This window comes from Vipera ursinii, assembly GCF_947247035.1.
Source record: "Vipera ursinii genome assembly, chromosome: 2".
NCBI lineage: Eukaryota > Metazoa > Chordata > Lepidosauria > Squamata > Viperidae > Vipera > Vipera ursinii.
The window spans coordinates 150,112,358-150,123,285 of record NC_139513.1 but is presented as its reverse complement, the minus strand read 5'-3'; the positions used below and the strand labels follow the sequence as shown (position 1 = coordinate 150,123,285).

At 56.7% G+C, this 10,928-nt stretch overlaps 1 protein-coding gene across 3 annotated transcripts in view; it reads right to left on the bottom strand.

Annotated features, from left to right (window-relative positions):
• The window catches only part of CALCOCO1 (calcium binding and coiled-coil domain 1), a 44,640-nt gene that overhangs the window by 4,830 nt on the left and 28,882 nt on the right, over positions 1–10,928 (bottom strand). For all 3 annotated transcript variants that reach the window (XR_014491180.1, XM_083352444.1, XM_083352445.1), the window contains 2 exons: positions 10,369–10,583; positions 1,133–1,239 (listed from right to left, as the gene is read on the bottom strand). Coding sequence is in view for 2 of the 3 variants with exons in the window: in XM_083352444.1 (XP_083208570.1) it covers positions 1,133–1,239; positions 10,369–10,583 (322 nt within the window). In the remaining variant the exon portion in view is untranslated. The remainder of the gene's footprint in view (positions 1–1,132; positions 1,240–10,368; positions 10,584–10,928) is intronic.

Here is a 10,928-nt window from a genome sequence, read left to right as displayed (position 1 = left end):
TAAAAAAGATCTCGCAAAGTTGGAATTGATTGATTGAACTTTTTAGTCCCACCCAGTCTGCTGTTACCACCGCAGCCACGCCCACCCCAATGGGCCACGCCCACCCAATTGGACATACCCAGCCAATGGGCCACGCCCACCCAGCACCCAACAATACATAAGTGGGTTTTGGGTTGCAGTTTGGGCATTCGGTCTCTAAAAGGTTCGCCATCACTGATATAGCTAATACACAGGGCAATCAGACTCAGCAAGAAGAGAGAAGAAATGCAGTGGAGGGAGAAAGGGACGCCTGTAAGTGGTAGACTTAGGGCTGCAGAAAGGATGGGAAGGAAGAGGATACTGAGACATGATGAATTTATATCTATCTATCTATCTATCTATCTATCTATCTATCTATCTATCTATCTCCAGTTTGGCTGTGTGTGTGTGTGTGTATCTGTGTGTATGTGTGTGTGTGTGTGTGTATGTGTGTGTATGTATGTATGTGTATATATATATATATATATATATATATATATATATATATATATATATATATATATATATATATATTGTATGTATGTATGTACTGTATGAATGTATGTATGTATATATATATATATGTATGTATGTATGTACTGTATGAATGTATGTATGTATGTATGTATCCAGTTTGGCTGTTAAACAATCCAGAACTGGCACTATGGGCAACTGGAAGATGAAACCGTAATTAAGCTGCGTACATTTGCATGCATTTCTTATTTTGCACCATCAGCACTTTCTCTCTTCTGCAAAATCTGTCTGGCTTTTCAATATTTACAAAGCGGCTAGGGAGGACTGCAGACTACTGAATTACTGGAACCCCTAACCTGGACGGGTCTCTGGGTTCTGAGCTTTTGACAGGTACCACCTAGAAAACTTTCAGATGTTGCTGGTAACACTTTCTCGTCCCCCACCCGCCACCCCCCCGGTGAAAAAAAGACGAGATTGTTACCGAAATAACTGCAGTTTCCTTGTTTTCAAGTATTCTTTTTTTTTCTTTCTTTCTTTAGCATACTCCCAATCTGGCACTTGCCCAGAAGCTGGGGGCCAGGAATGAGAGAGGACAAAGTTGAAGAGAAAACACAGTTCAAATGAAATAACTTCCTCTCACCTGGCCATTTCACAGAAGCCATTGCCCAGCTCTGGAAGAAGTAGATTGGTTTCTTCACCGCCACTCTGGGCAGCTGCCATCAGAACCACCTTCTCATCTTCGGCTTCCTACAAAATAAAAAGAGACACGTTTTCAGCATGTTTGACTTTGGCTCATGTTCATGAGAACTGGCCTGTTCTTCTTTTTTTGCTGGAGGGCACAAACTCCTGTGCCTCAGGTTATCTACAGGATATGCATGCATACGGGATCCTCCGTTCAGGACACCTGTTTTGCACAGAAAAGACCTAGGTTCAATCTCTCCAACTAAAAGAATTATGGGATGCAGATGAAGGAAAGAGTCCTTGCCTAAAATTCTGGGGAGCTGTGGCTAATCAGGCTAAACAGCATCGGAAGATGAATACAAAGTCAGTAGGCACTTCTCTTGGTGCTGACCACATTTCTTGCCCCTTTTGGACATTGTTATGAATTATTATTATTATTATTATTATTATTATTATTATTATTATTATTATTATTATTATTATTATTATTATTATTGCTCTGAACTTGCAAAATTAGAAGCTGGTATCATGGAAAGTAAGCACATCGGCGTTTAGCGCAGACGTGCGTGTGTGTACACGCACACAAAATCAAACACAGTGCCCTTGGATCTGACAGACACCGAGGGGAAAAAAAAAGACGAGTAGCTGCAGTCCTGCCATCTTCCTGCCCAAAAGAAGAAAACTAAGCCAACATGATAGGAAGCATCCTTTAGGACATCCTTTAGGTTGTATATTTCCTCGGTTAGTCCAGACGGACAGACTCCATTATCCACAGTAAAAAGTTGTGCCTTTTTACTGGTTGGAGGCACATGGAGCTGCCTGAAGGAGGAGTTTTGGAACTTGTGTGCGTATGCACAGGTGTTTTATACATAAAAAGATGAGCTTTTGCCCATGTATAAAGTATGGTTTTATTCAATATTTATACTGTACAGTAAACTAGTATTCCTAGATCCTTCTTACGTCCACTGTTGCCAGACTAGATCTCCCCAGTCCTGTACCTATAAATTTGGTTTGCCTTACTATGATGCAGGATCTTAAATTTATCTTAACATCATCCTGTCAGATTTGGCCCAATGTTCAGTTCTCTCAAAATCAATTGGATTTTGATGCTCTCCTCCAATATATGAGAAAACCTCCTAACATTATCTGAACATTTAATAAGCAACCCTGCCATTTCATCCTCTAGATCAGGCCTTTTCAACCTTTTCACCCATTGCACCACTTTTAGAATATGGCAACATCCGAGTACCACCAGTCGCCTAACAAGGTGTCAAAAACTTGATGACCCCCCCCAAAAAGGAAAAAAGAGATGAAGTACAGGTAGTCCTCAGCTTACAACAGTTTGCTTAGTGACTGTTCGAAGTTACAATGGCACTGAAAAAATTGCCCTCCTAACCACAGCCAAGCAAGACACCTGCCTGCCCGCCCGGTGGCGCTCTTCCTCGTATCCGAGGTTTTCATTGTTGTGAGCATTTCTGTTGAGGATTGGCAGCGGGGGGTGGGGTGGGGTGTGTTGGTTTTTATTTCCCCCCCCCTCTGCTGGGTGGTTGCAGCAGGTTTTGGTCACTTCACATGACCCTGGTGTCGGGCCTCGGCAGCCCGACACACGAGGGGGGGCCCCTCCACCTCTCCGGCACACCCGGCTTCCCTCCCGCCGACCCCACCTGGAATCAGCATGGCCCGGAGAGTCCGGAGGCCCGCGACGCTCTTCTCGCCGCCTCCAGACGCGCCGCGGCTGCTTCCTGCGCCCGGCGGCACGTCGACACGCGGCTCCCCGGCTCGGACGGCTCCGGGGCCCGCGTCGCCTCTTCCGGTGCCTCCAGACGCGCCGCGGCTGCTTCCTGCGCCCGGCGGCACGTCGACACGCGGCTCCCCGGCTCGGACGGCTCCGGGGCCCGCGTCGCCTCTTCCGGTGCCTCCAGACGCGCCGGGGCTGCTGGCCTCGCTCGGCGGCGCGTCTGCGCGCGGTTCTCCAGCTCGGATGACTCTGGGACCTGCGCCGCGGCTTCTGTGCTCGGCCGGCGACACGTGTGAGCGATGGACCCCGGCCTGCAGCCTGCCCGGGGGAGGCCTGAGCCGACTTAACGACTCTGCGGCTTGGGGGGATTCCGACGCCATGCCTGCGCGGGACTGTGTGGCGACGCTGATGGGGGATGGGTCCCTCACCCCTATGATGTCCGGGTGGCTGGGTGACAGGGGCCTTCGGGGGTGGGTGCAGCAGGGAGTGGGTGAGGGAGAAGGGCACGGTGGTGGCGACACGTTGGGGGGGTCTTACCTGCCTGAGCGACGGGCGAAAGGCCTTGTAGGGGAGGGGTGGAGAAGTTATAGGGAATGGGAGGGCGGAGGCTTGTTTGGGTGGAGTTTGGGTGGGGTTTTTGGATGTGTATATAGCAGCGTTGGATGCAGATAGCAGCCAACGCTGGCTTTGAATCTCGTTGCGGCTATTGCTCTGGAGAATAAAGTGCTTCTAGACTGCAGCAGAAGTCTCTCGTTCCTGTGTTCGGCATCTACCCTGCTTGTTGCAGGACGAGCTTTGACAGAAAGCCAGCGTTGCACCAGCATTGCGGCCCTACTGCCTTTCAGCTGTGTTCCGTTTGTGCGCCATGGCAGAGGGTGTGCAAGGGGCCGCGTTGGAGACTGCTTCGGAGGAGGCTGGTGTGGCTGGGGCGGAGGTGACAACCCCTGTGGAGAGGGACGAGGAGGACGTCCAACCTGTTGTGAGGCCCAAAGTGCGGGACGTGCAACCAACAGACCCTGCGGTGGAGTCCCAGGGTGTTAGTAGCCAAACCCAGGGAGGGGAGTGGTGGCTGAGCTCGATCCTGGGGCGCACGGGGCTCGAGCAAGGACGAACGGCCCGGCCCGGTGGGGCTCCACTGGGTTGGAGGGAGCGTCGGCTTACTGATGATGATGGCGAGGAATACAGCTATTCAACTGCACCCGGGAGCCAAACCATGGATGTGCTGCGCGAAAGGTTCGGAGAGGTCGGGGCACGTGACGGCGGTTCCTGGGGAGCCATGGCCCCTGAAGAAGACACGGGACAGTGGTCCCTTGGGGGGGCACCCAGTCAGTCAGCAACGTCCCGTTTCCGACTGGCTAGTCCAAAGTTCAAGGTGCCTGGGGAGGGAGGCGTTCGGGGCCCATCTACACGAGCACAAGGGGGCCGTGAGGCATGGCCAACGCCTGACCGGGGCCCTGGACGTCCCGCACCCAGGTCGGTGGGGGTGCCCCAGGCTCAACCCCGTCCGCCTGTTGGGCATTGGGGACCGGGCGTGGTGTGGGGACCCCCACCACTCACTACAACCTATGATGGGCATCCCGACCGCCTGGCCATGTTCCTAGGGCAGGTGATTAACCATCTGGACGGGTACGCCCATACCTATCAATCACAGTGGGCGATGGTGGTAGCGGTCACCGCGTGCCTTCAGGGCGAGGCTGCAACCTGGGCAGCGGACCTCTACAGTGACCACGCCCGCGAGCTCGGGGACGTGGGGATGTTTCTGGAAGCCCTACGCGTCCGCTTCGAGGATGTGTCCCGCTTACATCGCGCGGAAGCCGAAGTGTTAGCCATCAGGCAGCGAGGACGGCCGGCAGAGGAGTACGTGCTTGAGTTCCGCAGGGTTGCGGGCAGGTTACGCTCGTGGCCCGAGCGCTTGCTGGTGCACCACTTCCGGGCCGGTCTTGACGGAGCCCTCCGGCGGGCGTGTGTGGTGCGGGGGGTTCCTGCACGGCTCCAGGACTGGTTCCGGGTGGCGGTGGAGCTAGACATTGGGTTGCAGGATACCCGGGGCAGACCAGTAGTGGCCCCTGGAGCTTGGAGGACCCCGGAGGGGCCGAAGACAGAGAGTCGGAAGCCCGTGGCGGTGGCGACACAACCCGGGCCCCCACCGCCGCCCCGTCCAACAATCCGCTGCTTCCGCTGTGATCAACCGGGCCATCGGGCGGTGGACTGCCCGTTACCTCCGCCGCGACCGGGGCCCAACCCTCCGGAGGCGCGGGTCTTGACCCCCAGAAGAGCTGCAGACCGCTCCAGAACAGCGTACCAGGTGGCCGACAAAACACCCCGAACATCGACACCGATACGTCCAGTGGGCCCGGCGGATGGACGAACGGACACGTCCGACGGCTCTGAGGATCACGAGTACGAGGAAGACCCGATGGTAAGCGCACAGGTGTGTCCTTTTGTGCTGCCCGTGGTGTTGATTAGCCCACGAACGGGTGGGAGGAGGGAGTGTAAGGCCCTGATTGATACAGGTAGCACACGTTGCCTTATTAGCCTCACGATGGCAAGGGAGGCCGGTATTCCCCTTCAGCGGCTCCCCAAGCCTATCTGTTTTCAGCAGGTAGACGGGTCTCTTCTGGGTGGAGCACCCATTACGCATGTAACGGCACCGGTGAGGATGGAAATGGGTACACACTGGGAGACTCTCCGGTTTGTCGTGGTGCCGTCTATGACGGAGGCAGTCATCCTGGGGCTTACATGGTTGGACAGGTGGGGCCCCACGGTTTGGTGGGAGGGGGGATGCCGACACCTCCGCCTCGGGACAGGGCCCCAGCCTCCCGAAAAGCATTCCTTCCTGGGTCCGGAGGGGATTGGTAGGCCAGAGGGGGCCGCAGGGGTGGGTACCGGGTTTGAGACACAGGTACCTTGGGAGTACAGCGATCTTGCAGACGTTTTTGATGAGAAGGAGTGTGACGCCTTGCCACCCCACCGCCCCACGGACTGCGCTATTGAACTGGAGCCAGGGGCGAAATTGCCGAAACCCCGCATGTACGCAATGGCACCCCGGGAGATGCAGGAGCTCCGTCAATACATAGACAAGAACCTGCGGAGGGGGTTCATTCAGCCCGCTCGGTCTAGGATGGCGGCCCCTGTCTTGTTCAGAGAGAAGAAAGACGGGACCCTAAGACTGTGCGTTGATTATCGGGGGGTCAACGCGGTATGTGTGGAGCACTTGTACCCCCTCCCTTTGGTGAAGGACCTTTTAGCTCATTTGGCCACGGGCCGGATATTCACCAAGTTAGACCTAAGGGAGGCGTACTACCGTGTCCGGATAAAGGCCGGTGATGAATGGAAGACGGCTTTCAACTGCCCGTTGGGGAGCTTCCAGTTTAGGGTAATGCCGTTTGGCCTGCAAGGAGCCCCCGCGGTATTCATGCAGTTGATTAACCAAGTCCTGCATGACCATCTGTACCGGGGGGTCCTTGTCTATCTTGATGACATCCTCATATATACGTCTACGCTGGAGGAGCATGTCGCTTTGGTGCGGAGTGTGCTGACCAAGTTGAGGGACGCCCGGTTATATGTGAAGCTCTCCAAATGTGAGTTTCACAAGCCCCGGCTGGACTACTTGGGCTATCGGGTGTCCTCCAGCGGGGTGGAGATGGACCCGGGAAAAGTGGAGGCTATCCAACAGTGGCAAGCCCCACGGACCCGGAAACAGTTGCAGAGTTTTCTAGGCTTCGCTAATTTTTATCGGCAATTCATTCCACATTTCGCTGCCATCGCCCTGCCGCTCACGGACCTACTACGGACTAAACAGATGGCAACGTCGCCGCGGCCAGGGCAGAAGCTTGCGTGGACCACTACATGCCAGCGGGCCTTTGAGGCGCTCAAGGCGCAGTTCGCCAGGGAGCCCGTTCTGCAACACCCGAACCCTGACCTGCCCTACGTAGTACAGGCTGATGCAAGTGACGTGGCTGTTGGAGCTGTTCTTCTGCAACGGCATGCAACGGGGGGGTTGCGGCCCTGCGCGTACGCCTCCAAGAAGCTAACGACCGCGGAGAGGGCTTGGGCTATCTGGGAGAAAGAGGCCTTTGCGGTCCGCTGGGCTCTGGGGACTTGGAGACACCTTCTGGAGGGGGCTAGCCAGGAGTTCGAGGTTTGGACGGACCATAAAAACCTGGAAGCCCTGCAAACACCCCGCCGACTATCCCCGAAACACGTACGGTGGGCCCAGTACTTCCAACGCTTCCGGTTTCGCCTCAAGTATGTGCCTGGGGGTAGGAATTTCCTGGCGGACGCCTTGTCCCGGCTACCGCAGTACGATTGCCGGAAGGAGGAGGTAGTGCAGGCACTGGTACCACCGCCCCGCCCGGTGGAGGAGACGGAGCACAGAGCCAACACCGTGACAGACGATTTCCTGCGGACATGTAAGGGGGCGTTGGCGACTGACGACTGGATGCGGGCGCACCCCGACACCCTCTCGTTGCGGGATGGTTTAGCTTGGCACGGGGCCAGATTGTATGTGCCTGCAGCGGCACGAGATCAGGCACTCTACCAATGCCATGACGCCAGGCAGGCAGGTCATTACGGGTTCGTGAAAACCCTGCATCTGGCCCGCCGCCAGTTCTGGTGGCCAACCATGAGACGGGACATTGAACGCTATGTACAGAAGTGCCACATTTGCGCAACCACTAAGCCCTCTACCAAGAAACCGGCAGGCCTCCTGCAACAGGTGGCAGACCCCGTACGACCTTGGCAGGACATTGCAATGGACTTTGTGGTTGAGTTACCGGAAAGCAGGGGATATAATGTGTTGTGGACAGTGATAGACTTGTTCTCGAAACAAGCCCACTTCATCCCCTGTAAGGGATTGCCCTCGGCCCGTCGGTTGGCCTGGCTGTTTGTCCAACATATCTATCGTCTCCACGGGGTGCCGCGACGCATCATCTCCGACCGTGGGGTACAGTTCACGGCCCGGTTCTGGAGGGAGTTCGTGCGTTATATTGGAGCAACACAGGGTCTGAGCTCGGCGTACCACCCAAGCACGAACGGAGCCGCGGAACGTGCGAACGCGGCGGTGGAGCGATACCTGCGCTGTTATGTGTCATACCAACAGTCCGAATGGGTGGACTTGTTGTCCTTCGCGGAAGTTGCCTACAACAACGCAGTGCATAGCAGCACTGGGTTCTCCCCCTTTAAAGTGGTATCCGGTTACGAGTTTGTTCCTATCGCAGGGTGCGATCAGGGGCCCCCGGCATCCTGCACACCTGGGGCGTGGATGCACCGGTTAGAGGAGGTGTGGGGGGTAGCTAAGAAAGCGTTAGAGCGAGCAGCAGAGTCATACAAAGAGCAGGCGGACAGGAAAAGACGGCCGTTCGCACCTCCCAAAGTGGGTGATCTCGTCTACCTCTCTACGAAATACCTGCGGCTGCAGGTGCCATGTAGAAAGCTAGGACCCAAATACCTCGGACCCTTCCGAGTTATACAGGTAGTCAATCCCGTCACCATCAGACTCCGGCTACCTCCCCTACTTGGAAAGATACACCCCGTTTTCCACAGCAGCCTGCTGAAGCCTGCTACGACCGCCTCTGCGGCGGCAGGGGAGGGCGGCCCGGGACCTGTACAAGGTAGTCACTATGAAGTACAGGAGATCCTGGACTCCCGGAAACGAAGGGGGCGGGTGCAATACTTGGTGCTCTGGAAGGGGTACCCCTTGGAGGAGGCCACCTGGGTACGGGATGAGGATGTGTGTGCACCACGCCTTCTCCGTGCATTCCACCAGAAACACCCGGGGAAGCCGGGGGAGACCCCGGGGGGGACTGTTGATCATGTTACGGATTGCTCACCTCTCTCTCCTTGCATTCCAGGTGGGTCCTTGGTAGAGGGGGCGGCATGTCGGGCCTCGGCAGCCCGACACACGAGGGGGGGCCCCTCCACCTCTCCGGCACACCCGGCTTCCCTCCCGCCGACCCCACCTGGAATCAGCATGGCCCGGAGAGTCCGGAGGCCCGCGACGCTCTTCTCGCCGCCTCCAGACGCGCCGCGGCTGCTTCCTGCGCCCGGCGGCACGTCGACACGCGGCTCCCCGGCTCGGACGGCTCCGGGGCCCGCGTCGCCTCTTCCGGTGCCTCCAGACGCGCCGCGGCTGCTTCCTGCGCCCGGCGGCACGTCGACACGCGGCTCCCCGGCTCGGACGGCTCCGGGGCCCGCGTCGCCTCTTCCGGTGCCTCCAGACGCGCCGGGGCTGCTGGCCTCGCTCGGCGGCGCGTCTGCGCGCGGTTCTCCAGCTCGGATGACTCTGGGACCTGCGCCGCGGCTTCTGTGCTCGGCCGGCGACACGTGTGAGCGATGGACCCCGGCCTGCAGCCTGCCCGGGGGAGGCCTGAGCCGACTTAACGACTCTGCGGCTTGGGGGGATTCCGACGCCATGCCTGCGCGGGACTGTGTGGCGACGCTGATGGGGGATGGGTCCCTCACCCCTATGATGTCCGGGTGGCTGGGTGACAGGGGCCTTCGGGGGTGGGTGCAGCAGGGAGTGGGTGAGGGAGAAGGGCACGGTGGTGGCGACACGTTGGGGGGGTCTTACCTGCCTGAGCGACGGGCGAAAGGCCTTGTAGGGGAGGGGTGGAGAAGTTATAGGGAATGGGAGGGCGGAGGCTTGTTTGGGTGGAGTTTGGGTGGGGTTTTTGGATGTGTATATAGCAGCGTTGGATGCAGATAGCAGCCAACGCTGGCTTTGAATCTCGTTGCGGCTATTGCTCTGGAGAATAAAGTGCTTCTAGACTGCAGCAGAAGTCTCTCGTTCCTGTGTTCGGCATCTACCCTGCTTGTTGCAGGACGAGCTTTGACACCTGGGACACTGTGACCGTCATAAATATGAATCAGTTGCCAAGCATCTGAATGTAAATCATAAGACCCTGGAGATGCTGCAACATTCCAGCTGATGGGTGCTTCTTCTGGGCTCAGCAGAAGCACTGGGATCAGCCCCGAGCTCCAGCTGGAGCCTGGTGCTGATCCTGGTGCTTTTGCTGACCTCTGACAGCCCTGCAGCTCCAGCCGTCTCTCTCACTCAGGCTTGTGCGGTGCGGCCACCGGTTCAGCTCATTCCCCTCCCCCGCTACCACTTTTCTAGGATGGTCGCGTACCACCTGCCAGGTGCCAGTGTACCACAGGTGGTGCCCGTACCACTGGTTGAAAAGCCCTGCTTTAGGAGAGGCTAGCGAGTTGATGGGGAGCATTTTTAACACGTTGTCTTCCTAGTGATTGGGCCCCAACAGTAAACCTTTTGTGAAAGTGCCCGGCCTCCTCTGAGGATTCCATTGCACGAAGGCGCTCACAGCATGCTTTCAGCTGCCCTGTCCCTGGGCTAGATCACCTCTTTGCCTGGATCCCCAAAGCAACTCTTTTGCTCTTCGCCTTGGACAGCTGTACGTGGGCTGGGCTGGGCCCTTCCCCGCTTCTCAGGGCCTCACCGAGTCAGAACTGGAATCCTCAGGCGGCTGCTTGATCTGGCTAGCAATAGGAGCAGGCTGGCTGATCACCACTGTGTGGGATGGCCCATGGGCGCAGGGAGAACTGGTGGTCACTGCCTGGGTGTCACACAGGCTGTAAGGACTGAACCGAGCAGGCAGGCGCATGTCCTCGGGGCACTCGTCCTCGGAATCAGACAGCGGGGAGTCCAGGGAGCCTGGAAGATGAAAATGAAGATGGCGTTAGGTGCGTGTGTGTCCCTGTGTGTGTGTAATCAAATCTCTCCCAGGAAGCAATGATGCTCCCAGCAGAGACTGACCTTGCAGAGAAAAAGATTGCTCTAGTTAGCCTCCCAGTGTGAACCTGAAACTGGATGTCTGTCCAGGAGATAAATCTCCCCTCCCTTCCATTGGTGCTCCAAGCACCTGCTTATTTTGCTAATGGTTAATCCAGGGTTGCTGGGTGGGATATTTGCAAGTTCCTGCCCTACAAAAGGAGCTTAAAGGCAAGGTGCTCCAAAGAACAACAATAATAATAAGGTACCTTGGAGGTCATCTAGTCC